This window comes from Vanessa atalanta, chromosome 10 (assembly GCF_905147765.1).
Source record: "Vanessa atalanta chromosome 10, ilVanAtal1.2, whole genome shotgun sequence".
NCBI classification, from domain to species: Eukaryota; Metazoa; Arthropoda; class Insecta; order Lepidoptera; family Nymphalidae; genus Vanessa; species Vanessa atalanta.
The window spans coordinates 13,059,784-13,086,383 of NC_061880.1; the positions used below are offsets into that span (position 1 = coordinate 13,059,784).

General features: G+C 44.4%; 5 protein-coding genes across 6 annotated transcripts; 3 read left to right on the top strand and 2 right to left on the bottom strand.

Moving 5' to 3' along the window:
• Positions 1-316: 316 nt before the first annotated feature.
• LOC125067029 (exocyst complex component 1) lies at positions 317-4,669 on the bottom strand. Its single transcript, XM_047675405.1, has 11 exons — positions 4,360-4,669; positions 3,511-3,805; positions 3,234-3,433; positions 2,826-3,152; positions 2,637-2,753; positions 2,480-2,560; positions 2,240-2,403; positions 1,425-1,617; positions 871-1,336; positions 672-796; positions 317-598 (listed from the first exon to the last, which is right to left on the bottom strand). Exons 1-11 carry the CDS (start codon positions 4,534-4,536, stop codon positions 500-502), a joined length of 2,244 nt encoding a protein of 747 aa, XP_047531361.1. The 5' UTR covers positions 4,537-4,669; the 3' UTR covers positions 317-499.
• A 384-nt stretch (positions 4,670-5,053) lies between these two features.
• LOC125067031 (prefoldin subunit 2) lies at positions 5,054-6,071 on the top strand. Its single transcript, XM_047675407.1, has 3 exons — positions 5,054-5,393; positions 5,486-5,627; positions 5,715-6,071. The coding sequence occupies exons 1-3, from the start codon at positions 5,260-5,262 to the stop codon at positions 5,865-5,867; spliced, it is 429 nt and encodes a 142-aa protein (XP_047531363.1). The 5' UTR covers positions 5,054-5,259; the 3' UTR covers positions 5,868-6,071.
• On the bottom strand, positions 6,069-12,905 carry LOC125067030 (GTP 3',8-cyclase, mitochondrial). Its single transcript, XM_047675406.1, has 10 exons — positions 12,399-12,905; positions 12,163-12,274; positions 11,811-11,978; positions 11,036-11,199; positions 10,884-10,968; positions 10,748-10,811; positions 10,521-10,659; positions 8,956-9,066; positions 8,637-8,757; positions 6,069-7,639 (listed from the first exon to the last, which is right to left on the bottom strand). The coding sequence occupies exons 1-10, from the start codon at positions 12,507-12,509 to the stop codon at positions 6,966-6,968; spliced, it is 1,749 nt and encodes a 582-aa protein (XP_047531362.1). The 5' UTR covers positions 12,510-12,905; the 3' UTR covers positions 6,069-6,965.
• Positions 12,906-13,758: 853 nt separating this feature from the next.
• On the top strand, positions 13,759-19,144 carry LOC125066992. Of its 2 annotated transcripts, XM_047675345.1 has the most exons (13): positions 13,759-13,994; positions 14,067-14,274; positions 15,043-15,226; positions 15,530-15,689; positions 16,159-16,320; positions 16,396-16,550; positions 16,631-16,840; positions 16,914-17,112; positions 17,771-18,113; positions 18,201-18,348; positions 18,429-18,623; positions 18,691-18,835; positions 18,917-19,144. In XM_047675345.1, exons 1-13 carry the CDS (start codon positions 13,934-13,936, stop codon positions 19,108-19,110), a joined length of 2,364 nt encoding a protein of 787 aa, XP_047531301.1. In that variant the 5' UTR covers positions 13,759-13,933; the 3' UTR covers positions 19,111-19,144. The 2 variants fall into 2 exon arrangements, with proteins under 2 accessions (XP_047531301.1, XP_047531304.1); XM_047675348.1 differs by lacking the exons at positions 13,759-13,994; positions 15,530-15,689 and having other exon boundaries at positions 14,138-14,274.
• Positions 19,145-23,421: 4,277 nt separating this feature from the next.
• On the top strand, positions 23,422-26,245 carry LOC125067106 (the record flags this gene model as incomplete). The annotated part of the gene is made up of 6 exons (XM_047675484.1): positions 23,422-23,532; positions 23,758-24,288; positions 24,361-24,527; positions 25,164-25,267; positions 25,719-25,843; positions 25,984-26,245. Coding segments are annotated over exons 1-6 (1,300 nt in total), but the record flags the coding sequence as incomplete, so codon positions are not given.
• Between the last annotated feature and the right edge of the window lie 355 nt (positions 26,246-26,600).

The window sequence follows — 26,600 nt, forward strand, 5'->3', positions numbered from 1 at the left end:
TTTAATTTAAAAAACTCGCTTACTTACTAAAAATATTAATTCGAAAGTAATCCTGAACTTATATAATATTTTATTAAATATAAATCTTTTTCTTATATTTTGTTTTTAAAAAGTAACAGGTAAATTTCAAAGTTGTAAGCTCAACTTTATATTTAAGATTATTATTCAAATAGTCTGTTTCAATTTAAGACCCTCAATCAACTGCATGTAAAAAAAATTGCAAAAAATCTAATCATGATGATTTAAATAAATACAGGCAAATGTACAATTTTATAAACATTTAATCAACAAAGTTTCCAATATACATTTTAATTATATAAAAACTGTTACATAATATGTTTAATAATGTTAATACTTGCACTTATTTATCAAGTTAAAAAAAACAATTCTTACATCATTTTGGTGACAAATATCTCTTGTCAAATCAATAAATATAAACATAATAATAATAAACATATGTATAGCTGAAGCGTGCTGTGCTCGCATAGAAATAATATGTTCAGTGCTCGCGCGCGATGTCGGAGAAGGCGTCGAGGATGTCTTGTGTGCTCAGCGGCAGCGTCAGCCCCGCCCCCGGGTAGCACGCCGCGATGCGCGCCTGCACGACGGAATATCACTAATGTAAAGTAGAACTCGTTTATCCTGCTTCGTGATTTAAGTATAAATTTCACCTGTAGCGCGACGTGCTGCGCGATGAACTCCTCCTGCATGGCACGCCACACCACCTGCAGTAGGCCGCCCTCCTCGCTCAGGTGTTTCTCCACAGTTCGGTACAGACGATGCAACGATTTACGCACTGCACATAAAAATTTAAATTCTCAACGTTGCATCGAGGAGCGTGTCCGTTCACCGTCGTGCAGCGTGACGTACCTTCGTGTGCGGGGTAGAGCGCCAGCAGGCGGCGCAGCTCGTGCTTGCTGAAGGCGGCGCGGTAGCACACCTCGTCCTCGCGCACGCCGGCCGCCACCGCCTCGCCCACGCCCTCGAAGAATTGCGCGAGCTTCTCGAGAGGTCGCCCGAAGTACTGCGTCACGTAGTGGCGCAGCGCGTCCGCGTAGCGCGCCTTGGCGTCCCGTCGCAGCGCATCCAAAGCGGGCACGCGCAGTGCGCTCACGCACGCGTGCAGTCTGTGGTAGTTCTCGAGCTGCACGACGGCGCGGGGAGTGCGGGGATGCTCCGCCTGCTGAATCGCGCGCAACATGGCCGTCGCCAAGGACAGGTACCAGCGATCGAGATCGGCTCGACGACCCCGCGCGAATATCTCCTCGCACACCGCGCTCATCTCCTCCAACTCCGGTATGAAGCTCAAGATACCGCACTTCGGCTTGCGCGCGGCCTGCGAACGACGATTCCCTAGATGAATGAGCGCTCATCGGGCTCCTGACCGCAATTTCCACGTGAACTAGGAGCCCCCTCCCCAGTACCTGCTTGACGGCGTCGGGCAGCGCCGCGAGCCGGTCGGCGACGGCTCGGTCGGCGCCGCGCTTGGCCGCCACGGCCACGGCCGCCAGCGCCGCGCGCGCCCACCGCGCCTCGCCCCCTTCGCCGCCCGCGCCCCCCTCGCCGCCCTCGCCCAGCACGCGCCGCCCCACGCACGCCAGCGCTCGCATCGCACCGCTGTCACGAGGAGGGTCAGACATAGTTTAAATAGAAATCGTATGGAATACTGTACGCTTCGTACGCTGAGATCATGTGCCGGATCGTTAAAAATGTAGATCGTATGCGGATACGGATCTTAACATTCTTACTCAATCGCGCCAAACCATCACATTTCATGGTTCGGAAAGCAGCAGGAATTGTTTATGGTCCCCACCGTAACTAACTTTGGGGGACAAAGCTCAAGTCTTTAAAGTACAATTCACCATGGCTTCATTTAACTAAGATTTACGTTTTGGTTTTCTCGTTATAAAAGTAATCATATTATAAATTTCTATAATATTGATCTATTATAAAGATAGTTGATTTAGTACCATTACGTTAGGTATGGTATGGCAACTCACCACGACAAATGTATGCAACATAGAGGTGCAAAATATATGATTTTAATCACAAATATATAGTATCTCGTCTATGAATCGAAAATTTTTAAGGTAAAAGAAGAGCCAAAAATTATCGGATAGTGATCTTTCTTCTCCGTCGGATATCCGCAAATACGGATACGGATACAAATATCCTGCACCTCACTAGTATGAACACACAATCACGAGAAGTGGTAAAAGAGAGAGTCGGAGCGACTCACTAGGGCTCGTGCCGCTCGACGTGCGCGACGAGCGCGACCAGCTCCTGCTCGAGCGCGGGGAACAGGTCGCCGCGCAGCCGCCGCGCCTCGCCCGCCGCGCGCCGCCCCTCCGCGCGCTCGCCGCCGTCGCTCTTCTCACTGCGCTCGCCGTCGCCGGCCTCGCCCTGCCGACGGCCGGCCTCGACACGTTAGCGACCTTCTCCGCGGCCAGCGCGATTCGTGGTGCCGAGGTATACTCACTTTCACGTCGACGTCCAAGTGGAAGAATTGAGTGCAGAAGTCTTGCTCGGCGTTGCAGACCGTCTCGACCAGTGTCAGCACCTACCGAAACACAACGCTTCGAACGTTAGCCGTCGTCTCGGAGGTTTCGTGACGTACGACGACGAGGGGCGCTCACCTCATCGAGTAGATCGTCGATGCGCTCCGCCGGCGCGTGCGCGAGCGCCGCTCGGGCCGACTCGCACGCCGCGTGCACCTCGCGCTCGTACACTCGCGACCACGTCCCGACGTACACCTGCGACGAGAGACGAGTGTGATCAGTCGCGATCTCGACCGCACGCAATCTAACGAGAGTCGGTCGCGTCACCTTGACGAGACCGTCGTGAGCCTTCTCGTCCATGTCCTTGAGCCAGCGCATGAAGGGCGCGTAGGGCTGCAGGTCGGCGTGATGGCGGCGGCGCGGCGCGGCGGGCGCGTGCGCCTCGTTGGCGAGGTGGATGAGAGCGTTGTTGAGGTGCCTGGCCAGCGCCGCCGCCAGCGCGTCGCGCGCGCGCTCCAGGCGCCGCAGCCGCTCGCGCACGGCGCCCAGCCGCAGCCGCGCCGGCGTCGCCGTGCGCTCGCCGCGCAGCGCGTTCCGTAGCGCCTCCGCTGCGCTCAGCGCCCGCGCGCGTCCTTCGGTGCTCGCCAACGATATCTGTCATCAATGTTTTGGAAATATTAAGACTATTTTAATATGTATCACTCAGTAGTAGCGATTCCACTCGCCACGACTCACTTCTGACAGAGAATCGAGATCCCTCAGCGCGGGAGCGTCGAGCCACTCGTATATTTCATGAAGTTCGACGAGGAGCGCTCTCGCGGCGGCGTCGGCCCTCGCGGCACCGGAGCGTGCGTGCAGAGCGGCCGGCGCGGCCCGAGTCAGCGCCTCCAGCCGTGACAGGCGCGCCGACAGCGCCGCCCCAGCCGCACTGCCGGCTGGCACATAGAAACGATGCGCTCTGGCATAGGTAGATAAGAAGAGTAACCCCATCGAGACGTGGGTCGTAATATACCTTCTAGTCTCGTAGCGAGTTGCGCTCCGCCGCCCTCGGTGGCCGCGGCTAGCATGCCACCTACGTTGAGCGCGTCGAGGCGCGCCAGTCGCTCGCCTAGCCGCTTAACGCGGCGCTCCGCGTCCGTATCGTCGGGCTCCGCGTCCTCCAGCAAGGCCGCCAGCGCCGCGTCGGAGGGCGGGCCCACGGGCGCGGAATGTGCCGCTTGTGACATCTGCGCCAGAGCGATGCGCGACCGCTCGTCGGTGCAACTCCATGTTAGCGTCTCCCCACCAGCCTCAATACTCACTGCACCCTGTGATGTATTATTATTTGGTGTTGAAATAAGTGTGTGTATGAAAAAATATGCATTCAATTTATGTATTTATTCATTATGAAGCACGCTAACATACACACATGTTAACACAATTCAATATAATTAAAGTGAACCAAAAGAAACATACTCTCATAATAATATTTACACTTAAGAATTGAAAATACAAAATTAACAAGATTTAATTTAATAATAAAGTAAAACTAGTTATTATTTTAGTTGATTGACAATTGTATAAAATTATTTAAATCATAGTTTTGGAAAAGTAATATTCCAATTGTTTAAGCTTTTAAATTTATTGAAAGAATCATAAAAAATATCTAAATTTGTTACTGTAGAGATAAAATTGTATTACAAACACATTTGGACTATAGAAAATTGAGTCCAACTCAAGGTCCAACATCTTACAATAGTACCATTAATATATAGTTTTCCATTTCAAGAAATTATGTACATTTTTATATTGACAATCATCCTTATGAGCAAATAGTTTACCATTTAATATAAAGCTATTTTCAGAGTTGATATTTACAAACCGAGGTATCAGTTTTGACCCGCACAACATGTAGCGGCCAGGAACGCAGACGAGCATTTCCTTCGCTCAGAGTAAGCGAGCCGCCCTCCGCACTCAGCCTCTGCTGCCGTCCACTAGCGTTAAACACCTCCGCCGTAATTGCGCTTTCGCCAAAACCAGAGGTTTCTTCCAGTTTCATTTTAATATTTATTGGTACAATTTTTCAAAAACACACGTTAACATTTTCTTGCCACATGAAACTTGTAAAAACAAATTATAATAAAAACTTTTTATTTCCAACAGCACCGGATTGTTATGTTCATTTGTCAGTTTCAAAGCGATATTTGACACTGACAATGACTTATTCTGATTCATCAGAGATTTTATCATTATGCCGTTGTGCATTCTATGAATTATGAATAGTAGCCCCATCGAGAAATGAGGATGAAAACAGTTTCAATCAATAACTTATCAGTGCGTATAATATGATTATATACAATAATATGATTTCCTTTGGTTCCCTGTCGCATAATAATTTAATTTCTGCAAATACTTATTTAAAGCTAAATAATGTCTATTAATTATTAAGTTATATATATTTAAGATATTTTATTGAATATTATTATCCCTTTCATTCATATATGTCCATTTCATATTATTGCCACTTTACATAAATGTTAGAATTAACGTCAAATTGACATAAATTGTCATTTGTCAATATTGATAATCGTTTGTACTAAATTTAGCAGGTCAGGTATCAAATGTTAGCACTTTATCTCATTTCTTGAGGATTAATAACAATAAATTGCATTTATTAACTGAAAACTTATACTTACTCTGTAAAATTAAATTGTATAGATTTAATTGTATAAAACACTTCACTTGCGGAACCTAACCTCACACACAAATATTTTAACTCAAAATGGCTAAAACTACGGGCAAAGGCGGTAAAGCAAAATCTAGTGAAATTTTTGCGGGATTTCAAAACTTACGCAGCGAACAAAGACAGCTTGCCAATAAAATATCTGAACTAGAGATGGACTTGAATGAGCACAAGTAAGTTATTAATGAATGTATATTTTCTTCAACACATATGCAACCCAGTAAATGCTAGTTTAGTTATAATAAATATATATGTAATTTACCAGGATAGTCATAGAGACGCTACAGGCAGTGGAACCTAGTCGCAAATGTTTCAGAATGGTAGGAGGTGTTGTGGTAGAGCGCACCGTTGCAGAAGTATTACCAGAATTAGAAGGGAATAAAGAACGCTTACCACAAGTACTGCAGGTACATTTAAATATTCTAATATTATGATCTGTAATCAAATCATATTAGAAACATCCAGCACATTTAAAATGATTGCGTTCGTTTTAGGCTTTACATGAGCAGCTAGCGAAAAAAGGACAAGAAATCAATGACTACATAGAAAAACATGATATCAAGGTTCAAAGGGGCTCAGAGAACGCCAGTGAGGTTCCTCGAGAAGATGCACCTGCTAAATCCAATGTACTTGTTGCAAGCGGCTGATCATAGGCGGTTAACAAATATAAATACATTTCTTTCTGTACTAAGATCACCTTAATTTTCTTTCAGCATTTGTATAATTAAATACATCTAAAGAAGTTTGTAATAGTATGGTTACCTTTTCTTTTAATCTCACAAAATAAACTTTTCTTAAGTTATTTGAAGTAACTTTCACAAAGAAAGTCTTATATTAAAACTCTTTTATATAAAATATATGTTTTTATTTAATAAAATACCTGCAATATTAAAAAATATAACTTAATATCAGATATGAGCATACCATCAACCTATCTCCGTACTATGAAAATATCACATTCCCCTTTACAATGTATCATAGCACAGTATGTCAGTTACGTACATCACATTTACAGTTGCCTTGTCTAAACATCAACTTCTCTTACACTACAGAATTAGAAATATTTTTTTACTTCATGCAACACAACCAGCTGGTATTGAAACCAAATTGCAAAATGCTCACATTAGCTTATTTAAAAAAATTAAATTCAAATTATTCAATTAACATGTAAAAACATTAAATAAGATTATTTCACAAAAAGAAATAATTATACAAAATGAAAGTTTTTCTGTAATGTTCCAGTTACACTTATTATAGCACCATGTTCAATTAACATTATACAACTCCAAAAAATAATTACAATTCAGCATTTTTATAAAACTACCAAAGTAAAATTTAAACTGTAACAAGGTTATTATTTAATAGAAGTTTTATAAACCTCAGTATCCATTTTAAAACAGTATAATATTACATTTAGTGACTTAATTCCTCTTTGAATACAGTTTATTTATCAAAAATAACTCTTATATAATAATGAGCAGTTCTGGGTTTGGTCACATTCGAATATTCCGTTCAGTTCTGTTTTATGTTCTGTAAATAAAAGTACCTAAAAGGGTATTTTCAATGTGACGTAGGCCGCTTATTAAACCAATGTATTGTTATTGCAATCTTCATTGGGGTGAATATGAGAAAAAGTGATTAAACCCAGAAACAGTCATACATACTTATAACAGTCACGCCTAAAAAGGGCGAATTGACAATTGCTACAAATTAATTAAAAAATATATTACATATGGAATACATAATTAGAAGTACATAAAATTAGTCGGTGCATAGGTCTCGTCCGGCCGCAGCGGGGAGGTGTCGTGTGCGCGAACATGCGGCCCCTCGCCTCCCTTCCCGCTGCTCCCCTCCGTCGGCCACGTGCTGCTGCCGCCCGACTTGCGCACGACGCGCAGCTCCGTGATCGACATGCCCTTGTCTACCGACTTGCACATGTCGTAGAGCGCGAGCGCCGCCACCGCGCAGCCCGTGAGCGCCTCCATCTCCACGCCCGTGCGCGCCGTCGCGCGCGTCTCGCACCAAATGCGCACCCGTCCGCCGCCGTCGTGCTCGCCGCGCGGCAGCGTCACGCGCACGTGCGCCAGCTCCAGCGGCAGCGGGTGACACAGCGGGATCAGGTCGGCCGTGCGCTTGGCCGCCAGCGCGCCGGCCACCTGCGCCACGGTCAGCGCGTCCCCCTTGGGCAGGCGCGCCGAGCGCAGCAGCCGCAGCAGGCGCGCGCCCACCACCAGGAAGCACTCGGCCTCGGCGGCGCGCGCGGTGACGGGCTTCTCGCCCACGTCGACCATTCGCGCGCGCCCGTGCTCGTCGAGGTGCGTGAGCTCGGAGGCGGGGCGGCGGCGCGCGGGCGGCGGCTCGGGCGCGCTCGTGCAGTAGTTGCGGGCGAGCGCGCGGCGGGGCGCGACTGGGAGGGCCGCTGTGAACGTTGCACCAACTAAGGGGGGGCGCGCGGGGGAGCCGCCTTCTAGCCGCCTATCAGAATCATCGGCCTGTTCTTGGAGCGGGCGAGATTCTGCATGCCTACAAAATACGGCCGAACATAAACGTTCACCGGCTCTGGACCGTCGCGAGTGTGACACTATTCAATGAGATGAATCGCTCCGTGTACGTGAAGTGTGGCCATGAGTGCTCTAGTAAAATCAGATTTGACAGACACGAGACGATTCGGGGATATCAGGTAAGGACGCGAGACGTGCTTTTCAAAATGAAATGAATGTGATATATATATGTACAAAGTATTTTATCGACCTATTATTGTACTGAGACTAAGAATACTTTTTCACTTGCCTATAGCCGAAGCAATAATAATAATAATTAATGATTTATTGCAAAAAAATCAATACAGGATTTTTTTCATACTTTGAGTCTGAGTCAAACTAAACGCATTTTTTTGTGGACAGTACGAACATTATGTATGTAATGATTATGAAGTCCGCTTTATAAATATAAAACTGTATTTTGATAAAAAACCGTGATTTTGAGAATTAAACATGTGCATTGCTTGGAATTATTAATTTTTTAATTTCTAATTAATGTTTGATATGTTGGAATTTGATTTTGTTTCCAATAAATCCCTATTAGGTACCCATTACTCTAATGGTTTTTATTTTAATGCAACTGTCCAAAAATGTTTATTTGGAAAAGGTCGAAGTACGGGAACGTTGCGGGAAGTCGACTCAAGGGTCCTGTCGCCGAAAGCGCCGAACTCGCACTCTAGTTGCACGTCATGTGCAGATACGAACATTAAACGTTTTGACTCAAATCACATGGCGCATTTACACTTAATTCTCAGATCCCTCCTAAATAAAATATTTTTGATCGAAAGTATCCGGTAGCCACGATGGGTGTGTTTTGTGGAGTGTGAATATGAGTGCGAGGTGCGAGTGTAAGCGGGGCGAGCGTGCGGCACTGACCGGCGTGCTGCGGCAGCTTGCGGCGCAGCGCGGCGCGCACGAGCGCGTGCAGGTCGGCGTCGCTCGCGCCGCCGCGCAGCGCCTCGCGCAGGCTCGTCTCCGCCTCCCCGAACAGGCACACCTACACCCGGCCAAGGAGGACTTTTGTCTTAACTTTAACGCTCAAGTAATTTAAGTGTGCTCTGAGAGTTTGTTTCCCAAAGGCGACACGTTTTCATCAACATTTATTCGAGGTTCAGTCTCAATACATCTAGAATAGATATTTCGACATTCTTTCAGCGCAGTAGTTACTCATTCTCGGTTGAATCTATGAGATTACCTTGAGGTTGCCATCGGCGGTCAGTCGCAAGCGATTACAGGACGAACAGAATGGTTTCGTCATCGAGGAGATGAACCCTATCCGACCCGCGTAGCCCGGTACGCGCCACATCTGAGAACAAATTGCACAATTACGGAATTCGATTGTCCCTTCAATCGGCCACACATTTGATATTTTGCGACTTGATGCCGAACCGGAGGTGAATGGAATTATCACCGCTCATTACACGTCAGTCTAAAAGTGTCTGCGGTCTTCGATAGAATCAGTGATAACCATTGTATGAACACGAGAAATAAGGATAAGCTTATAAGTTTCCAAGCCAAGTTTCCGACTCACATTTATCTCAGTAACATTAACGTAGACGTGGGTGCGGGTATTTTACCGAAAATGAAGTATTATGTACTTGATTTAATTGATTATATATTTATTAGGTACCATCTCAATGGGTGCACTTGAATAACGACATCTAAAATAAACTTTAAGGATTTTTTAACTTTGATTTGGCAGTTTAACCACAATATCATCCTAAGTATTACATTAGAGAGAATTGAGGGCAATTGAACCATGAGTACGGTGCAATGCGGTCTGATGTGACCGCACACTATTCCTTAGAGAACACTCACTACCAGCGAACTTTGAAAACTCACTGACATGAACTTTTTTCTAATAGACGTTTCCAATAATCATAGTTTATTAAAAAGTAAACATTTACTAATAAAACTTACCTCTTACCTTTTAATATATATTCGTAGTTTAATTTACATGTACGTTTGTTCCATATGGTCCATATGTTCGTCGTTTAATTTATATGAAATTTCTTTAGTCTTCCTCACGGGTTTCACTTTATTTCGCATAATTTATACAAGAAAATTAATAACAAAACAAGTTGCTAATTACTACGACGCTATTTGAACTTAAATTATTCATTCAAAAGAAAGAATAATATTTACGATAAGTAAATTTAAACAATTATTAAAACTACGAAAACAATTAACATCTTGGCCTTGGCCGGCACTGTCTGTACAGCGTACATGGCGTTTAAGCAAAATGCGTACGTATTTTGTTCGAAATAAGATTATCTGTTTTAAAAAAAAACCTATCGATTGGACTGAAAAAGTAAAACACTATTACGTTAGTATATTGCTTGCAGAGTAATCAGACAAAAAACCAGAATTATTGCATGTAAGTATGGTTTTTATTCGTTAAAAGATTATTTTAGAGGTAACTTTGTAATTTTTTTTATATCGCATCAAATTAATTATATTACGTTTTGAAAACACTATCGAACTAGCACATATCCTGAAGATTGACATTTTTTTTTGTGTACATATACTTTTGTGCATTATAAAACTTGCGTTTAGGTCCTCTTAACCGACGTAGGTGTTGAATGACAACGCTGCGCGACGTTGCCTTTTTACAGATAACTAAACTAATTTTATCAAATAGTCTTTTTTTCATTTCCGTTTCTTTATATGCTAGAACATAAACGTACACATAGTATATACACAAACTCGTACGGAGTCGAAGGCAAGGCAACTCGTACGGAGTCGCGCGTTATCAATTACCGTGGCGGTGCGACACGCGTCGTCCGCGTCGCGCGCCAGTCGCGGGTGCGCGCGCCGCGCCGCCGCCAGCGCGTCGCGCTCGCTCACGAGGCGCTCGTCCTGCCAGCGGTTGCCGGAGAACGGCATGAACTCGATGAATCTGCATCGACGAGAGAACGTTGGAGCTTTCTCGACAGGACTCGATTCGGATTCCTTTTAAGGCAATTCGATATTCGGACGTGACGTACCTGACGTCGATTTTACGCTCCCGAGTCAATTCTACGAAATCTGAGATTTCGTCGTCGTTGAAACCTTGAAAGATATCGATTGTTGAATTATTGAAATAAACTACCGGGCGGACACTCATCCCTCTCGATCGATTACCTTTCATGAGAACGGTGTTGACTTTGACGGAGTCGAAGCCGAGCTGCAACGCCAGGTCCATACTCGCCAGCACCCTCGGGAGGCCCTGGCGGTCAAAGGAACGGTCTCATTAGACGTCGGGCGAGCGGCGCGGCGCGGGGTCGGGCACGCACCGGTCGGCGCGCCATGCTCTCGAAGCGCGCCGGGCGCAGCGAGTCGAGCGACAGGTTGAGCGCGCGCAGGCCGGCGCGCTGCAGCGCGGGCAGGCGCCGCGCGAGCGCCAGCCCGTTGCTCGTCATGGCCAGCGTGCGCACGCCCGGCACGCCGCTCAGCTCCTCTGCGCGCGACACACGCACTCTTTATTATGCCATTCGTTGCCCAGACACGCGAGGACGTGTCGAGCCAAGAAAAAAGAATAGGCGACGCAGCAGTTGTGTGTTAAATTACTTGAACTAGCAAAATGTATTTAATATAAACACATGTAAATTGGTTTATTTATTAAAAAGCTTCTTTTGTCGGCGAAGTCGACAACTATACATATTCATTCTATTGTATTATGTCACACGGTCGATTATTGTATTCGAAGTAAATAACGAAGCTGCGGGCCGGTTTTATTATTTTTATTTTATTCGATTCTAATACGAATGAACGATAATTAAATCGATATTTCATGTGTAATCAGCTGTAAAGAGAAACATAAGATAAATATGAACCGACAATTGCAACATAATGAATGAATGTTTCGTATCAATTTTTGATACTTAGAGTAAAATCTACAATAAGTTTTTTTTTCTAAACCAAGCATAAAGGTCAATTCAGTCAGAGATAAGAGACGACCCTGACGAGCGCCACATTAATTTGAATGCTTCGGTATTGTGACATCATATTTGTCTTTAATGCAAATACTATCCAAGGATACATTTTGACACAGCACACACAGATACGTACGGACGATGTCGACAAGGTCGGAGCGCACGGAGGGCTCTCCGCCCGTGAGCCGCAGCTTGTTGACGCCGAGCGCGGCGAACACGTGCACCAGACGGAGCAGCTCCGCGCGCGACAGCAGCGCATCGCGCGCACTGAGCGGCACGCCCTCCGCCGGCATACAGTATTGGCCTATTTATGCATGGCACTCTTTATTGATTCCATACTTCTCATAATAATATATGAGTCTGGAACTATAACTCTCTTTATTTTATCTGTTTATTAATTGGTCCTCATAATGGAACTTTAAAAAACACACAACACAACTTAAAAAGAAGTAAGGTTACAAATACTAAGTACTAAACATTACTCTTACATCTCAAGTTACAGCGCTCGGTCAGAGATATTCGAAGATAGTTATGTTGGCGACCATACAAGTCTACAAGCGGAGCCACTTTACTATCACTTGATTGATTGTCTGTTTGGATCTGAAAGGAGTAGCAATAATTAAGACGCATTACAATAAGATACTGAATAGTAAACGCTAATTTTCACAAATAATTAAAAAAAAAAAAAGAAACAGCAAAATATAGTATTTAAATTTTTACTTACATTAGTGTGTGTTAGCCGCTGGCCGTTAAAAAAACTATTTGAGAAAATTCTCCCGTTTATAAAACGTTTTGTTCCGAACATTAACTTCATTTTATTATTGTAAGCCATCATGTATTTACTTATAGAGATAATTTAAAAGAGTCACATAAAAATGTTATGCAAGTGCCTGTAGTAAATTAATCAAGAAGTGCAAACAGAAGTACAGAACACTATGTGCACACTAAATATGTTAATGATATCAGTTAATCATTTCGTTAATGTAACCAACCATTCTATTTAAATAGATTCTCAAGACCAATGATAACAAATTAAGCACAACGAGGCTGTTACAATAATTAAGGAATCTCGAAATTAAATAAACATATTTCGTCTTGCTATGGCTCAATTACTTCTTTACAATTACTTTCTGCAAGGAGTTATCGGCACTAAAGTTTGTTCATATGCGAATGTCTGATATGTTTACGTACACAATTGCGAATTGACTGAAGTGTCATGAGTCAGATGTCAGGAGTCATTTGTTTTTGTTGCATTTTATGACAATAATTGACAAGTTGCGTCCAGTTTTAGAATATTGTCACATGCCCTGTAGAAGTTATTTCTAGAGACGAGCGTTTAAACGCATTTAATAAAATAGTGTTTTTTAAAATAAGCACTAGCACTAGCACTATTTGCTTAAAATAAAAACGTTCTAATACGATTAGGTTAAATACTGTAAACCTTCTAGTTCTAAGGCCAGTATTCTAGAATAACTCTCAGTTATTAATCTAGTTTTAAAACTAATTTTAAATAAATATTGCTTTTATTTTAGAACGACTTTCAAAAACTTATCATGTAAAATATGTCTCGATGTCATGTATGATGTTTATAATATTCGACTTATATAATTTATCGCATCTAGAATATCTGGAAGTATTTGTATGTTTTATTCTCAATAATATTATATGTATATTTTAAGTCAAATCATTAAAATCATGTTTTTAAAATAAAATAGCCAAATTTTACTAAATTAATTGATGAATATGAATGGTTTTTTGTGTTGAACTGGGTAGTTCAACTATTTTTGATCTATTTCGAATGAGTGTCTTGTTTTTGGCACATTTAAGCGACGAAAACCTTGAATGCTGCAAAATTTGTAAAAGAGTGTAACTTTAAAGCTACAGACTCTGAATCACCGTATTTGTTAATCTTTTGCTTGGGAAGTATCCCACCCTTATTTAGCGCATTTCCATGGACAATTTTCAAATACCTCTTCTTACCCTAAACTATATAGTCCATAGACTAGAATAGCAAGTTGACAAAAAGAGCATTCATAACTATTAACTACATATTTTTACTTGACAAGTTGACACTGTCACGTCTGTCATCTTGACCAAGTCTTGACAGTTGCAATTTGGAAATGCAAATACAATTACCATTTACCGCAAAAATTAATGGGAATGGGACTTACGAAAACAAATACAAGATTACATTTAAGCATGTTATTGTGATCCTTTATTAATTATTTGTTGCAAAATAATCATAATAAATAAACGCAAATGGCTCTTTTCCCAGCTTATACATCTCAAGAAGTGGAAAATATAAATATTGAAGACGCAGGTTAATTTTTAATTGTTCTATAGTTTTAGTTGTGTAAGTGTTGTTTTATTTATTTATTGTTTATATTTTTAGAACAATTAGCAAGAATAGATTATCAAGCAGAGTCTACAGAATCGCAGTTGTTAGCCAGTGATTCAGAAGATGATAAAGCAAGGGAAAATCTATCGAATGCTTCCAAAATTATCCATCAAGTTCAAAGCAACGAAGAGTTCTACATCGATCGTAAGCTAGACCGCGGGAATCTACGGGTTTCTACTCTTTACTATCCTGGGAGACCTCAGTAAGTTTCTTTCATAATTTTAAAATATTATTATATTACTTATAGACCCTGCAGTGGGTATATAAACAAGGTATTCATAATAATCTTTGTGGAAGTTTACTGCAGGGCATTATAGGATAAGGTGTGCACAACACTATTTCACATAGACCAAGAATTATCAGCTGTTATTTAAATGCCTGAACTGCTTGAAAACTGTTATTGTTTAGTCTTAAGTGGAATTATCTTGCCTGCTTAATATTTATTTTAGTTTAGTTACACAAAATGCCTTGAAAACAGAAAAATGACTTTTACATTTTAATTTACAGATAGGTATTAAAACAATGTTTCATTTTTGCACTGACACATCATTGGAATACTGTTCTCAAATAATTGAAGGTACAAAATCTATATTAATAAATGAGACATTTTTTTGTTGTCTCAATGATAAAAGTACTTAACCAATAATACTGTACTAGAAGATGTTTCATATTCCACAGAATGTTTTGGCATATGATACTTGACAAATTGTTATTCTGGTGTTCCTTAAACCCGTTTGTTCTAATAAATGTCTAATAAATGTATAGTAGCAATGTGCTATTGTTGGCTTATCTCATGTGTGATACGTTGGTATGATCTTTAAGATCTCTTTCTTGCTAGTACATGGTATCCTTTAATATCAATAAGTGTTAGTAGCAAAATGTCCAGATACTCTAAACATCTATATAACTTTATTATCTATATGATGGGCTAGTGCTAGTTTCAGAATACAAATGAGAGATTTAATTACAGATACGAATGCGTCAGGCCGCGTTCTATGGGCGCGGTGCGCGATCGCAAGAGACGCTACTACGCACGACGCGCGACGGACGCGCCAGACGCGCCCGCCGTCGCCGAGCGCGTGTCGGCCTACCACCTGCTCGTGGCGCGGGACCCGCAGGACGTCTTACTCTGGGAACGCTTTATCGATTTTCAGGTGCCTTAGCCCTTTCATTGGCACATTTCATTTCATTTTTTATACGTATGTTTACTCATGGATATTTTCAAACGGCCCCGTGAGCCTTAGTCACTTTGGAGTTACCGAAGAAGGTGCATAAAAATAAAAATGCCGAATTATCTTGATGTTTGAACTCTATCCCGTCGCGGCGTATCGCCGTCCCATCGAATTATGAGTGTGCACCTGTGTTTGCGCACACACAGGTGCACTATAATATATCCTGCGTAATTTGCTGGTCTCCCTTGAGATGGGCCGTCGAGGCTATAATACATATTGGAACAGGAGGTGTGCGGCGGCGCCGACGCGGCGCTGGAGACGGCGAGCGAGGCGGCGGAGCGCGCGCCGCACTCGGGCCGCCTGCGCGCGCGCCGCCTGAGCGCGCTGCGGGCCGCGCTGTCGCCGCACGCGTACCTCGAGCGCCTGCGCGACATGCTGGCCGCGGGTGAGCATTGAGCTCTCTCTATTATGCCCGTTGAAATGTCAGACTTCCAACTGATATTATTAGACTTTGTATATTTCAATTTGTCGTCCGCAGTCGATGTCATTTGAAGAGGGAGGAGACCTACATCCTATTTTTGTACAAACGTCGCAGCGTTTTTCTAAGTAATTACGTTTTAATATAACGAATGCGAATCCATAGTAGTTTTTGTAAAGCGATCAAAATAATTCCAATGTCATGCTACGCCAACATGCTTTTGCAAGCGTTATCTGTAACGGAACCTGTTTGTATAGTCGAAGAAGGAGTTCAGATAGTCGAGCTAGATTTACATATTCCGTGCGATTAGTTAATACTCTCTGTGATTAGTTAGTAGTTACTAGTTGCAGTGACAACTTGGCACAAAACGGAATTTTTTAATAAAATAGAAAGAAACATTGTTTTTTTTTTAAATCTAAAGCTCGGTACTCCACAGAAAAGTCGGTGGACGTGCGGATCGAGCTATGGGAGCATCTCCTGAGAGCGTTGGCGGCCGCGCCCGGCGGCGACCCCGCGCAGCTCACCGCCGCCGCCTGCGCCGCGCTCGCCGACACCCGCGCGCTGCCGCAGGCCTACCCGCGCATCTTCTACTGCGTCGGTGAGACGACACGGCGATCACTATCTGGGATCATACGAGCGGCGGATATACCACACGATCGCTTCCGTGCCGTAGGGTCCTATCTGCGCGCCGGCGGGCTCTGGGAGAGGCTCGTCATGTCCGTCGAGCTCGTGGTCGCCATGAACTACGCGTCCGCGGCCTTTCCGCCGCCCGACGACCCGGATCTCCGCGAGCGCTCCGAGCGGCGACTGCGCGATCTCGAGGACAAAGTGAGACCCGCCTCCCGACTGCCCCCTCCCCGCAGCAGGCAGTGGTGTCGGAGACGTTCACGCGCTCGCGCCGCCCGCAGGTCGCGGCCAGCGGGCTGCCGCTGAGCACGAGGTGGGTGCGCGTGGAGCGCGCGCGCGCCGCCGCGCACTGGCGCCCCGCGCCGCCCGCCGCGCGCTCGCCCGACCCGCAGCGCACGCCGCTGCCGCACGACGTGGCCGACCTGCTGCTGCCCGTCGCCGCCGACGACGAGCTGCTGCAGCTCTCCGTGCGCCTGCTGCTGCTCGCTAAGGTTCGTCCCGGCGCATCGGCCTCGCTTCGCCTCCGCGGGCGCTTACGATTTGACGCGGGCGCGACGGCCGCAGGTGCCGCTGTTACCGGGCACGCAGTGGGCGGCGCGCTGGGCGGGCGACGCGGCGGCGGACGGCGGCGAGGCGCTGCTGCCGCTGCTGCGCGAGGCGCACTCGCTTCCCGCCGCGCACCCCGCGCGCGTCCCGCCCGAGCTCGCTCGTCGTCTGCTGGCGCTCCTGCTGGACCCGCCGCACTACTTCTCGGACGACACGGGTCAGTCACTCGAGTTATCCTCTCTGTATATCGAAATGTATGTCGCTTTGTTTCTTGAACTTATTTCTTCTGATACACTCACAATCCAGAAAACCACTTCCGTAGATCTGGGTGATACTTATTACTCCGACGCTGTAGTTGCAATAAAACACAAATTCTCAACTTGGGGCCAAGTGCGAACCAAACGCTAGTGGTGATTCAGAAACCATCATGAAATACATTTTTACGGTTTAACATCACGCAATGGATTTTAACTTTTATTTAGAATTATTTGTCAATGTTTTGTAATCAAGTTCTGAACGAAGCGTCTTTTGGGCGCTTCCATGACTTACGCCGACTGCGAACTGGTCTCGAGAGATTCATCTTCATCATCATCACTATTTTTAGAAACCAGAAGGAGAAATTAGCCTAACGCCAACGTAATAAAGAAATACGACCGATGCGTACGCGACGGAGGCCCGGATCTAAGTGAGCGCCCGGCGGTCTACCTGCTCTTTTTATAAACAGTTGTGACGACTACCCAGTCGTGTCATCGATGGGATAATTGCTAATACTATATTTATAATTTTATCCTTTATGTAATAAACGAGGGCCACCTCGTCGACACATAGACACTACAGAATGGCGGAAACTTCAAATCGTAGTCGGCCTACCGCAGGTTACCTGAGCTGGGTGAACGCCCTGTGGGAGACGTGCTGCGCGCGGGCGCGCGGCTGGGTGCGGGCGGCGCTCGTGTGCTGGCGCCTGCGCTGGCTGCACGCGCTGCTGCTGGCGGCGGGCGGCGAGGCCGAGGCGCGCGCGGAGGCGGCGCGGATCCGCAGCGAGGCGCGCGCGCTGCTGCGCCGCCTCGACTGCGCCTCGCCGCTGCCCTTCGCAGAGTTCGCGCGCGTCGAGCTGCTGGCGGCGGGGCGGGAGGCCGCGCTGCGCGTGGCGGGCCGCGCCCTGCGCGCCGCGCTGCTCGACGCCGCCTGCCCGCCGCACCACGCGCTCTACGTCGCCAGGTCGCCGCCCGACGTCGTTGGGCTCGTAGTCGGTTCGATGATTCACTATAAGAATTTATGACTCGACGAGGACATGTGACGTTACAGAACCGTGTGCGAGGTCAGTGCGACGAACGACGGAGGGCAGCCGAGTGAGGAGGGAGCGTGTGCGCTCGTCTGTGCCGTCCTCGGTCGTGCGCCTCCGTCCCGGCTCGTGGCACCGTCGCCGGAAGACCTCGACGCCGCGCTGCAGACGGTGAGTCGATCGTCGGTGTCGTGATGCCATCTCGCTTCGATCGAATCGTTTTGAATTCACCGACCCCTCATGTCGAGCAGTGCGAGAGGCAGTGCGCGTCGGTGGAGAGCGAGGCGGCGGCGGGCGAGGGTGCGGAGGGTGCGGAGGGCTCGGAGGGTGCGAGTGCGGCGCTGCTGCCGGGCGCGGGCGAGTGGGCGCGCGCGCGGGCGCTGCTGGCGCCGCCGCCGCGCCGTGCCGAGCTTCTGCGGGCCGTACGCGACGCCTCGCTGCGAGCGGTGAGTCCGGCGCTGCTGCGTTGCGGGCGCCTCCCGCCCGGCCTCGCTCATCGAGTGCTCGTTGCAGGCGGCGCAGGGGCGCGGGGACGCCAGCCGCTACTGCGAGGAGAGCGCGTGCGCGTTGACGGCGGCGGCGGCGGCCGAGGGTCGCGCGGCGGTCACTGCGCGTCTTCTGTCTCCGCTGTTCCCCGACAACGCTTATCTCGCTCTCGGTATTTATGTTTCACGAAAAAACGTAATAGCAACATAAATTTCCCTATATTATACCGTCCAAATAATAACCATGTTCACAGCCAGCGCGGGTGCGCCGCTCTGGGCGCGCGGCGAGCAGTCGCACGAGGAGCGTCTGCGCGCGCTGACGCCGCGGAGCGACGTGGGCGCCGTGGCGTCGCTGCTGCCCGCGCTGCTGGCCGCGCTGCGAGCCGACTTCGCGCCGCTCGGTGAGTACCGGCCGCGACGGCGACACGGGTCCCGAGGTGCTCGCTAACTAGCTGTCGGTACAGAGGCGCAGCGGGCGGCGCGCGCGACGCGGCGGGCCACGCGCGGCGCGGGCGGCGCGCTGGCGTGGAGCGCGCGCGTGGAGTGCGAGGCGCGCGCGCCGGCGCCGCGCCTGCCGGCCGCGCTGTACGCCGCGCTGGACGCCGCGCCGGCGCACAAGGTAAACGTGTCGAGCTCGTCGGCTCGGCGGACGCTGCGGACGGCGGACGCCGTTGCGCGCTCCCACCGGTGTCGAGCGAGTGGCTGACGTCCGCCCTTCCCGCCGACAGTGGCTGCACGTGCGCGGCGCGGCGTGGTGCGGCGACGCGGCGGGCGCGCTGGCGGACGCGCTGCTGGAGCGCGCGCTGCGCCTGCACGCGCTGCCCGACGAGCTGCGCGCGCTCGACGACGCCAATATATGAACTGTCACCTCCCCGCTCTGCCTTTCATTTCGAACTCCCGACCCCGCCTGCACTATTCGCACTACCGTTGTATTATGTTATATTTGTCGAACTGTTTCTACTGAATACTGTTATTATCCCCTTACATGTTAAAGTCTATTAAAGGGTGGTCAGACGAGTTTCGACCCAGAGCACGACGAGGGTCATGTTTGCCGCAGGGCTACTCGTCGTTGCGTTCTCACATCTATCCGACCCGAAGTGAATTTCAGAATTTACAGAAAGAAAACAAGTCATTGCATTAAATGAAACGACGATTAATAACCGTTAATTTAAAAGCTGATAAAATAATTGTATAAAGAAATACACGAATAATAAAAAAGTTAAATTTTCGTACGTTTGACCTATTTTGGTGGTAAGTTATTGACCCGCTAGTATCTATGTAACAATATCTCAGATAATGTTATAGGATAGAAATATTCAAATAAAAAAGAAATATATCCTGGGGCCAAGTAAATAAATTAATGTGTTTGATTTGTTTGATTGGTCCATATATTATCAGGGGTATCACTTAATGCGTTGACGTCACAGCCACATTGAATAAACTTTAAGGGGACTACATGAGCTAAAGGCAAGTTTTATAATGCAAAAAAGTATATGATCCAATACAGTAAACCAAGTGAAAATATATGATAATCTTCAGGATACATGCTAGTTATTTGTTATTTTGAAAACATGATGTAATTAATTTGGTACAATAGAAAAAAAACACAAAGTTACCTCTAAAAAAATCTTTTAACCAATAATAACTATACTTATATACATTCAATAATTCTGGTTTTTTGTCAGATTATTCTACTAGCAATATACTACTTAGCCTTTGTGTAACTTTTTTAGTAAAATCAATAGATTTTTTTAAAATCAGATATTCTTATTTTCAAACAAAATGCGTACGCATGTGTGCTTAAACGCCGTGTAGTCGTGTACAGAGTTACAACATTGCCGGCCGAGGCCTGATGTTATGCAGATGTGTTGATCTTTTCGCCGCATCATTACGTTACGAGATATTTTTTTTGTAATTTTAATTGTAAATTCATTGTTTCATGTTTTCTTATAATAAATATTATTCTTTCTTGTAAATAAATATATTAAGTTAAAATAGTGTAGTAGTAATTAGGCATTTGTTTTTTTATTATATTATTTGTTATAAATTTTAATTGTGTAAATATGGGAAATAAAGTGAAACGCGTGAGCAAAACTAAAAAACGTTTATAGAAATTAAGCACCGAACATACATATGAACGATATTAAAAGGTAAGAGAATTTTATTAGTAAACAATTTTTTTTTATATAAATTATGAATATTGAAAACATCTATTAGAAATAAGGTGCAATCAGTTCGCATAGAATCAGATTTTTCGAACTATTCTTTAAATATTACGATAGTTTGGTCAAATAACATCAATTGAGAGTATCTACATTCGATCCACATGAACTCGAAGCAATTTTATATTTTTCATTAAAAGTACTATGGGGCATGTTTAGATACATATTTTTTAAATAAATACTTTTATAATTAATAAAAATATAATTACTAACATATATTTATTTTTTAAAGAATAAAGAAAGTCGCAAACAATAACACGGATGCTATTTATATTGCGTAAGAGTTTAATTTTATCGATTTTGTGTACAATAGGAATTAAAGTTAAGTATGAACTAATTTCAATAATAAAAAAAAAGTAAAGTCGTAACAAAAAAAACAATTAATTGTTGTGAACCAGAGAACTAGAATATTTAGAAGTGTCATTTGTACGTAATTCAAAAATTTTAATTTTTTTGTAACGTCCGCCATATTGGTTTGAATATGGCAGCAATTCATGAATCGTGTATTGTCTCATCAAGACTAAATATGTGTGTTCAGCTCCATAGCTTCAGTGGAAATGGGTGTAATATTGATTGTAAGATTCCAGGACATATGTACATACATTCATACATAAAAGTGAAAATAAATAAAAAAAATGAACACTAAATGTTTTTTTTTTGTAGTACCAAATATAAATAAAAATATTTTAAGTTTAATTAAATCAGTTTAATTTTTTAATCATTTTCGAATAACAGTCAAAAGCAATACAAATAATTCTAATATCCTATCTATTTTTATGAAATTTATGATTAAACCTAGTTAACAAATGATTCAACCAAATCGACTTGACGACATTTTGTTCTAGTAAATATTTAGATGTATTTTTTCTAAATTGAATATATATATTTTCTTTGTGAACCGATATTAATAAAACGAACAAACACTACGCTATATGCTACCCCACGGTTACTACACTACAGATTTCGAACACTTACGATTTTATTACATAAATAGGTTATCAAACATTTATAAATTGTTAAAAATTGGTATGTTTTAATATTTAGTGTAAGAACTAATTGTGGTATAATAATATTAAAAAAAAAAGGTTTAAACTAACTGTCTATTTTATTTTATACAAAATATAAATAAAAATATTGTAAGTTTAATTGAATCAGTTTTATTTTATAATCATTTGTTAACTAACATCGAAAGAAATAAAAACAATTCTGTTGTCCTATCTATTTTTTATGAGATTTATGATTGATCTTACTTCGCTCGGTTTTAATATTTATAATATGTTTTAATATTTGCACACCGATAAATCGGTAGAATATGAGAATCATTATAAATGACCATCTATATTATGTACCATATTCTGGCAAATAAATGAATTATTATTATTATCGGTTTGGCGCCATCTATTAGAATATTCGGGCGTAACCTCGATACCTCGCTTAACCATTAGTTCACGGGCTTGCCGTTTTTGTTGATTTTGTAAGTGTGTGCGTGCGATTCTCAAGGGCACTTAGCTCTTGTAGTCCTCTTAATTCCGATGTTGTACTATTAATGGCGATGTGACAGAACCGATAGAAGTGTTTAAATCACTTGAAGAAATATTAATTACTGTAGGCGATATTGATTGGTTGGTAAATAGGCTAGTAGTCGCGGATAAGAAAAGACTACTCTGTGGTGCGGCTCCCTGGGATCAATATTTGAATATTTTTTTTGCTTCTCAGTACTCAAATACTGTCAATGTACGCTACATTACGCTACGCTACATACGAAAAACTAACCAATCTAAAATTAATTCCAATAGCTATATATTCACAACATGATCAGTACAATTACTCAAAATAAATGAAAACAAGAAGAAATCTTCGGACACAGCAATCAAGTTGCAACAAATCAAAACGGACACTAGTCAGTCAGGCGACTTTGCTAGTTTTTACCAGCAAACATTTTTGAAGGAGTACGATTTTCGTTGTTACAATTTTTAACTTCAATTTATCCTGAGTTATCTACTTGAGTAAGTTTGACAACTAAAATTAAGAAGTTTTATTTTTAAATAGCAAACTCGGACACTATTATAAATGTTTTCATAACTTACCAACCAAATTAAGGCCGAATTAAACATAATGGTTGATGAAATTGTAGTAAAAAGGCTCAAGCTTTATTTTAGTTCCTAAGTCGTTTATTAAAATATGAAAAGCTTACCTTAAAATTTTCATACGTATACTCTTTCATCCCCAATGCGGCTTCCGCGACGATGGTATTTTTGAAACAATCAGTGAATATTGGAACAATAACATTTATTATTCAATCATTAGCTCACATAGCCATTGAAAGTTAATTATGATTGGTCGTAATTTGTCTCGTGTGAATGCAGCGTATTATGCAGAAATAAATTACGTTCACATAAAGAAAAAATAATGACAGATAAATGTCACACGATCAAAATAGAGTATAGGCTGGCGCTCACGAAATCGATCTGTACCTCGCTATCACACAGCGGCGAACAAATGTATTGTAACGTGTGAGTAAGAATAGAGGGTTTATTATGTGTACGCGCAGATCGCTGTTTGCAGCCGCGTTGCTGACGGTGCTTCTGACTGCAGCACAAGACCTCGACGTCGATGACGACGACGAAAGTGATTCTGCTAGTTTTATGGTACTTGACGCACTTCTCTCTGCTGTCATTCTCATTTGTCTAAATTACTCGTTCTCTGTTTTATTAAAAAAAAAATCACACCACATTGTAACTAGACGCTTATTACAGGCGTTTCCTAAAAATGAGTTTTTTCCTACTAATATTATACGGTGACATGCAATGATATTCATAGTTTTGCTATACACTGGAACGTTTATACGACAGAGCTTACACAATGTTGTGTAGATAATATTGGAGCATCCGAACGGATGGCAGTGCGCCGCGTCGCTCGTTTCGACCCGGACGGGTGTGACGACAGCGCGTTGTGCGCGAGGCAGGGGCGGGGAGGCGGTGCCGCGCGAGCTGTGGGCGCTGGCCGCGGCGCTGCTGAGCGCGCGACCGCCGGCGCCGCTCGCGTCGTCTGCGCGCCGCGTCACGCGGGTGGCGTTTGCCGGAAACGGCCTAGACCTGGCAGATCCGGCGCTTGACATTGCCGTCATTGAATTGGAGGCGCCCTTCGGAAAGGAAGCACAGGCGCAGCCTATATTGATGTCGACAACTCGCAATGGGGGCGAAAGCGCCACCATGTGCTACGCCATACGAGCGCTCTCTGCGATCTCTCCTCCATCAGCGACCACTGAGGGAGGGACTAAACGAGCGCGTTTTCGCGTAGTCAACGTAGCGCTCGCATCGGATACACATTGTGCGGGGCTGGTACCTCATTGGAGCGCTTCGCATTCTCGCTTGTTGTGTTTCACCGGTGATGATCTCTGCGAGGTACATCAAGTATATACTAATTGGATGTTAACATGATGACATTATTTCACGTTACTTATGATCTGTTGACAGCGCGATATGGGCGGTGGCGTGGTGTGTGACGGAAAACTCTGCGCCGTGTTGAGTGTGATGGCGAACGACGACGGTGTGGCGCATTGTGAGAAAACGTATGCAGCACAGAATATTGCCCGTTGGCGCTCTTTTCTTCATTGTGCTCACACACTTCGCATCTGTGGACGGTACAAGAAATTAATATATTTATAAATAAGATTACAGTGACTAAGCGGACACAGTTTTTTTTAGCAACAGTAGCGGTTGGGTCTTATTGACACTATTCCGCTGCCACTCTGATTCGTGTCGAAGACGTTCATCGTTGTTATTTCAGTGGATAAGAATCTCACCTTTCGGCTCCGCCCGCAAAGGCCCGGATATATCGATATATTATGAAAGTTACCACTGCGTGAAACAAGTGACTACGTTTGTAGTTTGTAGATTCCCAGTTTCTGCATTAAAATCCCGGGTCGAACCGATAAAGAGTTGTTCGGCTTATCTGTTGCTGCGCCTCGTTTTTTTGCTAGTATTAACACTACTGCCCCTCGGAAAGCTTGCAGACATATTTGTCGAAACCATATCTCCCTACAGTTGGCTACAGGCTAGAGTCCGTTAGGAGAGGCCTTCGTGGACGAAACTCTCACAGCATCACCAATATAATCGTAATTTTGTATTTTTTTATATTACTCAACAATCATGGATATTCTTCTAAAGAAAAAAAATTGGTATATATCGACAATAACGTGAACATTTAATGTAAGATAAGTAACATAAATCAATACCAACGTTCATACTTATACGTACGAAGATCAATGTATTTACAGAAGGACGTGCTCGGAAGAATGTACGGAGCACCTCTTAGACGAAACGGAGGACACGAAGCATTTGGTGTCCATAGATATGACACTCTTTTCCGAACTTTCTTCGCGTAAGGAATAACGAAAATTTAATTAACTATTATGTCCTACAGATACAAATCGTAGTGATTACAACTTACAATATATCCGGTCACTACCGCCCATAAAAGTTGGCGCTGTAAGAAATATAAACCAATTCTTACATCGCCAATGCGCCACCAATCTTGGAAATTAAGATGCGATGTCCCTAATGCTGTAGTTAGACTTTTACACTGGCTCACTCACCCTTAAAACCGGAATACAACACATAGAAAAGAGTACGGTATTATATCTGATGAGTGGATAGTACCTACCTAGCCGGACTTGCACAAAGCCCTACCTCCAAGCGAATTTTGGCAATACAACACTTTGTAGCGATATAATAATAGAGCATAGAATTGATATAGATGCCTACTCCGGTACGAGTACGATGTACGAGTCCAACGTAGGTCCTAGCATGTGTTCAATGAGATGTCTTTTCAGCTATAACCTTACCGCGAGCTTCGCGCACTGTTGAATCTTCCGTAGCCACCGACCCCCCATTCGAGGTTGCTCATGAGCCCGTCTCGCAGTCGATAGAATTTGAACCGAACCGTGCCGATTTTAAGGTAATCTTTCTTAAATGTTTTAACACGAAGTATTTCTCATTATTAGTTGATATACGTTAGAGTTCGTATGCATTATATTCATCCTCAACTGAAACCATTCTCAAGTTTGACTCGTGAATATTATGCATACGCACCCGTAGGCGGCTCCGTCCCGAACTTCACGTCCAGGCTTGAAGGCAGGCGAGTACGGTGACAACGCGGCGGAGTACGGCGCGGACGAGGCGCCGCCCGCTCGCTCCAGCCCCGCCGGCGCCGACGCGCCTTCGCGCACGCCCGCCGGTTCCCCCGCGCCCTCCGCGCCTTCCGTGCCCTCCGCGCTCTCCACGACCACCACGCCCCCGGCGCCCTTCGCGCCTGCTTTGCGTCTTCCAGCCATATCAGAATCTACCGCCTCGGGTTCCAGTCATTTTAATGCCGTCTCTATGTTTCAGTTGTTTATTTACTCTATATTTTTTTTGTGATTCAAAATTAAACATTACTTTTATAATAAGTCAGCTTGTCTTATTTTCTAAAAAAGTTAATTAAAATCTGTTTGACATACGCCCAATGGGATGCGTTCCCAGTAGTGGGAAATGTAATTGTAAGGGGATGAGTGCCATCGTAAATTTTCTAGAAGGGTCCTCCTAATTCCTTTAAAAAGATTTGGGAAAAATGTCCTACCACACGACATACAGAAATATCTTTCCTCCTTCTTATTATATATAAAACACCCTGTGTCTAAAACAAGATAGAAGCGTTGGAATTGCTTAATCATTGT

Bases quoted from the DNA above. Each gene is read 5' to 3' on its own strand.
- LOC125067029 (XM_047675405.1), bottom strand. From the start codon at position 4,536: ATGAAACTGGAAGAAACCTCTGGTTTTGGCGAAAGCGCAATTACGGCG. The intron at 3,153-3,233 runs GTGAGTCGTGGC...CATTGATGACAG, and splicing joins ATCTCGATTCTCTGTCAGAA to ATATCGTTGGCGAGCACCGA. The intron at 1,337-1,424 runs GTACTGGGGAGG...CGTCGTTCGCAG, and splicing joins TGCCCGACGCCGTCAAGCAG to GCCGCGCGCAAGCCGAAGTG.
- LOC125067031 (XM_047675407.1), top strand. From the start codon at position 5,260: ATGGCTAAAACTACGGGCAAAGGCGGTAAAGCAAAATCTAGTGAAATT. The intron at 5,394-5,485 runs GTAAGTTATTAA...GTAATTTACCAG, and splicing joins ATGGACTTGAATGAGCACAA to GATAGTCATAGAGACGCTAC. The intron at 5,628-5,714 runs GTACATTTAAAT...CGTTCGTTTTAG, and splicing joins GCTTACCACAAGTACTGCAG to GCTTTACATGAGCAGCTAGC.
- LOC125067030 (XM_047675406.1), bottom strand. From the start codon at position 12,509: ATGATGGCTTACAATAATAAAATGAAGTTAATGTTCGGAACAAAACGT. The intron at 10,812-10,883 runs GTAATCGATCGA...ATATCTTTCAAG, and splicing joins CAACACCGTTCTCATGAAAG to GTTTCAACGACGACGAAATC. The intron at 7,640-8,636 runs GTCAGTGCCGCA...CAACGTTCACAG, and splicing joins CAAGCTGCCGCAGCACGCCG to CGGCCCTCCCAGTCGCGCCC.
- LOC125066992 (XM_047675345.1), top strand. From the start codon at position 13,934: ATGGCTCTTTTCCCAGCTTATACATCTCAAGAAGTGGAAAATATAAAT. The intron at 14,275-15,042 runs GTAAGTTTCTTT...ATTTAATTACAG, and splicing joins TACTATCCTGGGAGACCTCA to ATACGAATGCGTCAGGCCGC. The intron at 16,321-16,395 runs GTGAGACGACAC...TCCGTGCCGTAG, and splicing joins GCGCATCTTCTACTGCGTCG to GGTCCTATCTGCGCGCCGGC.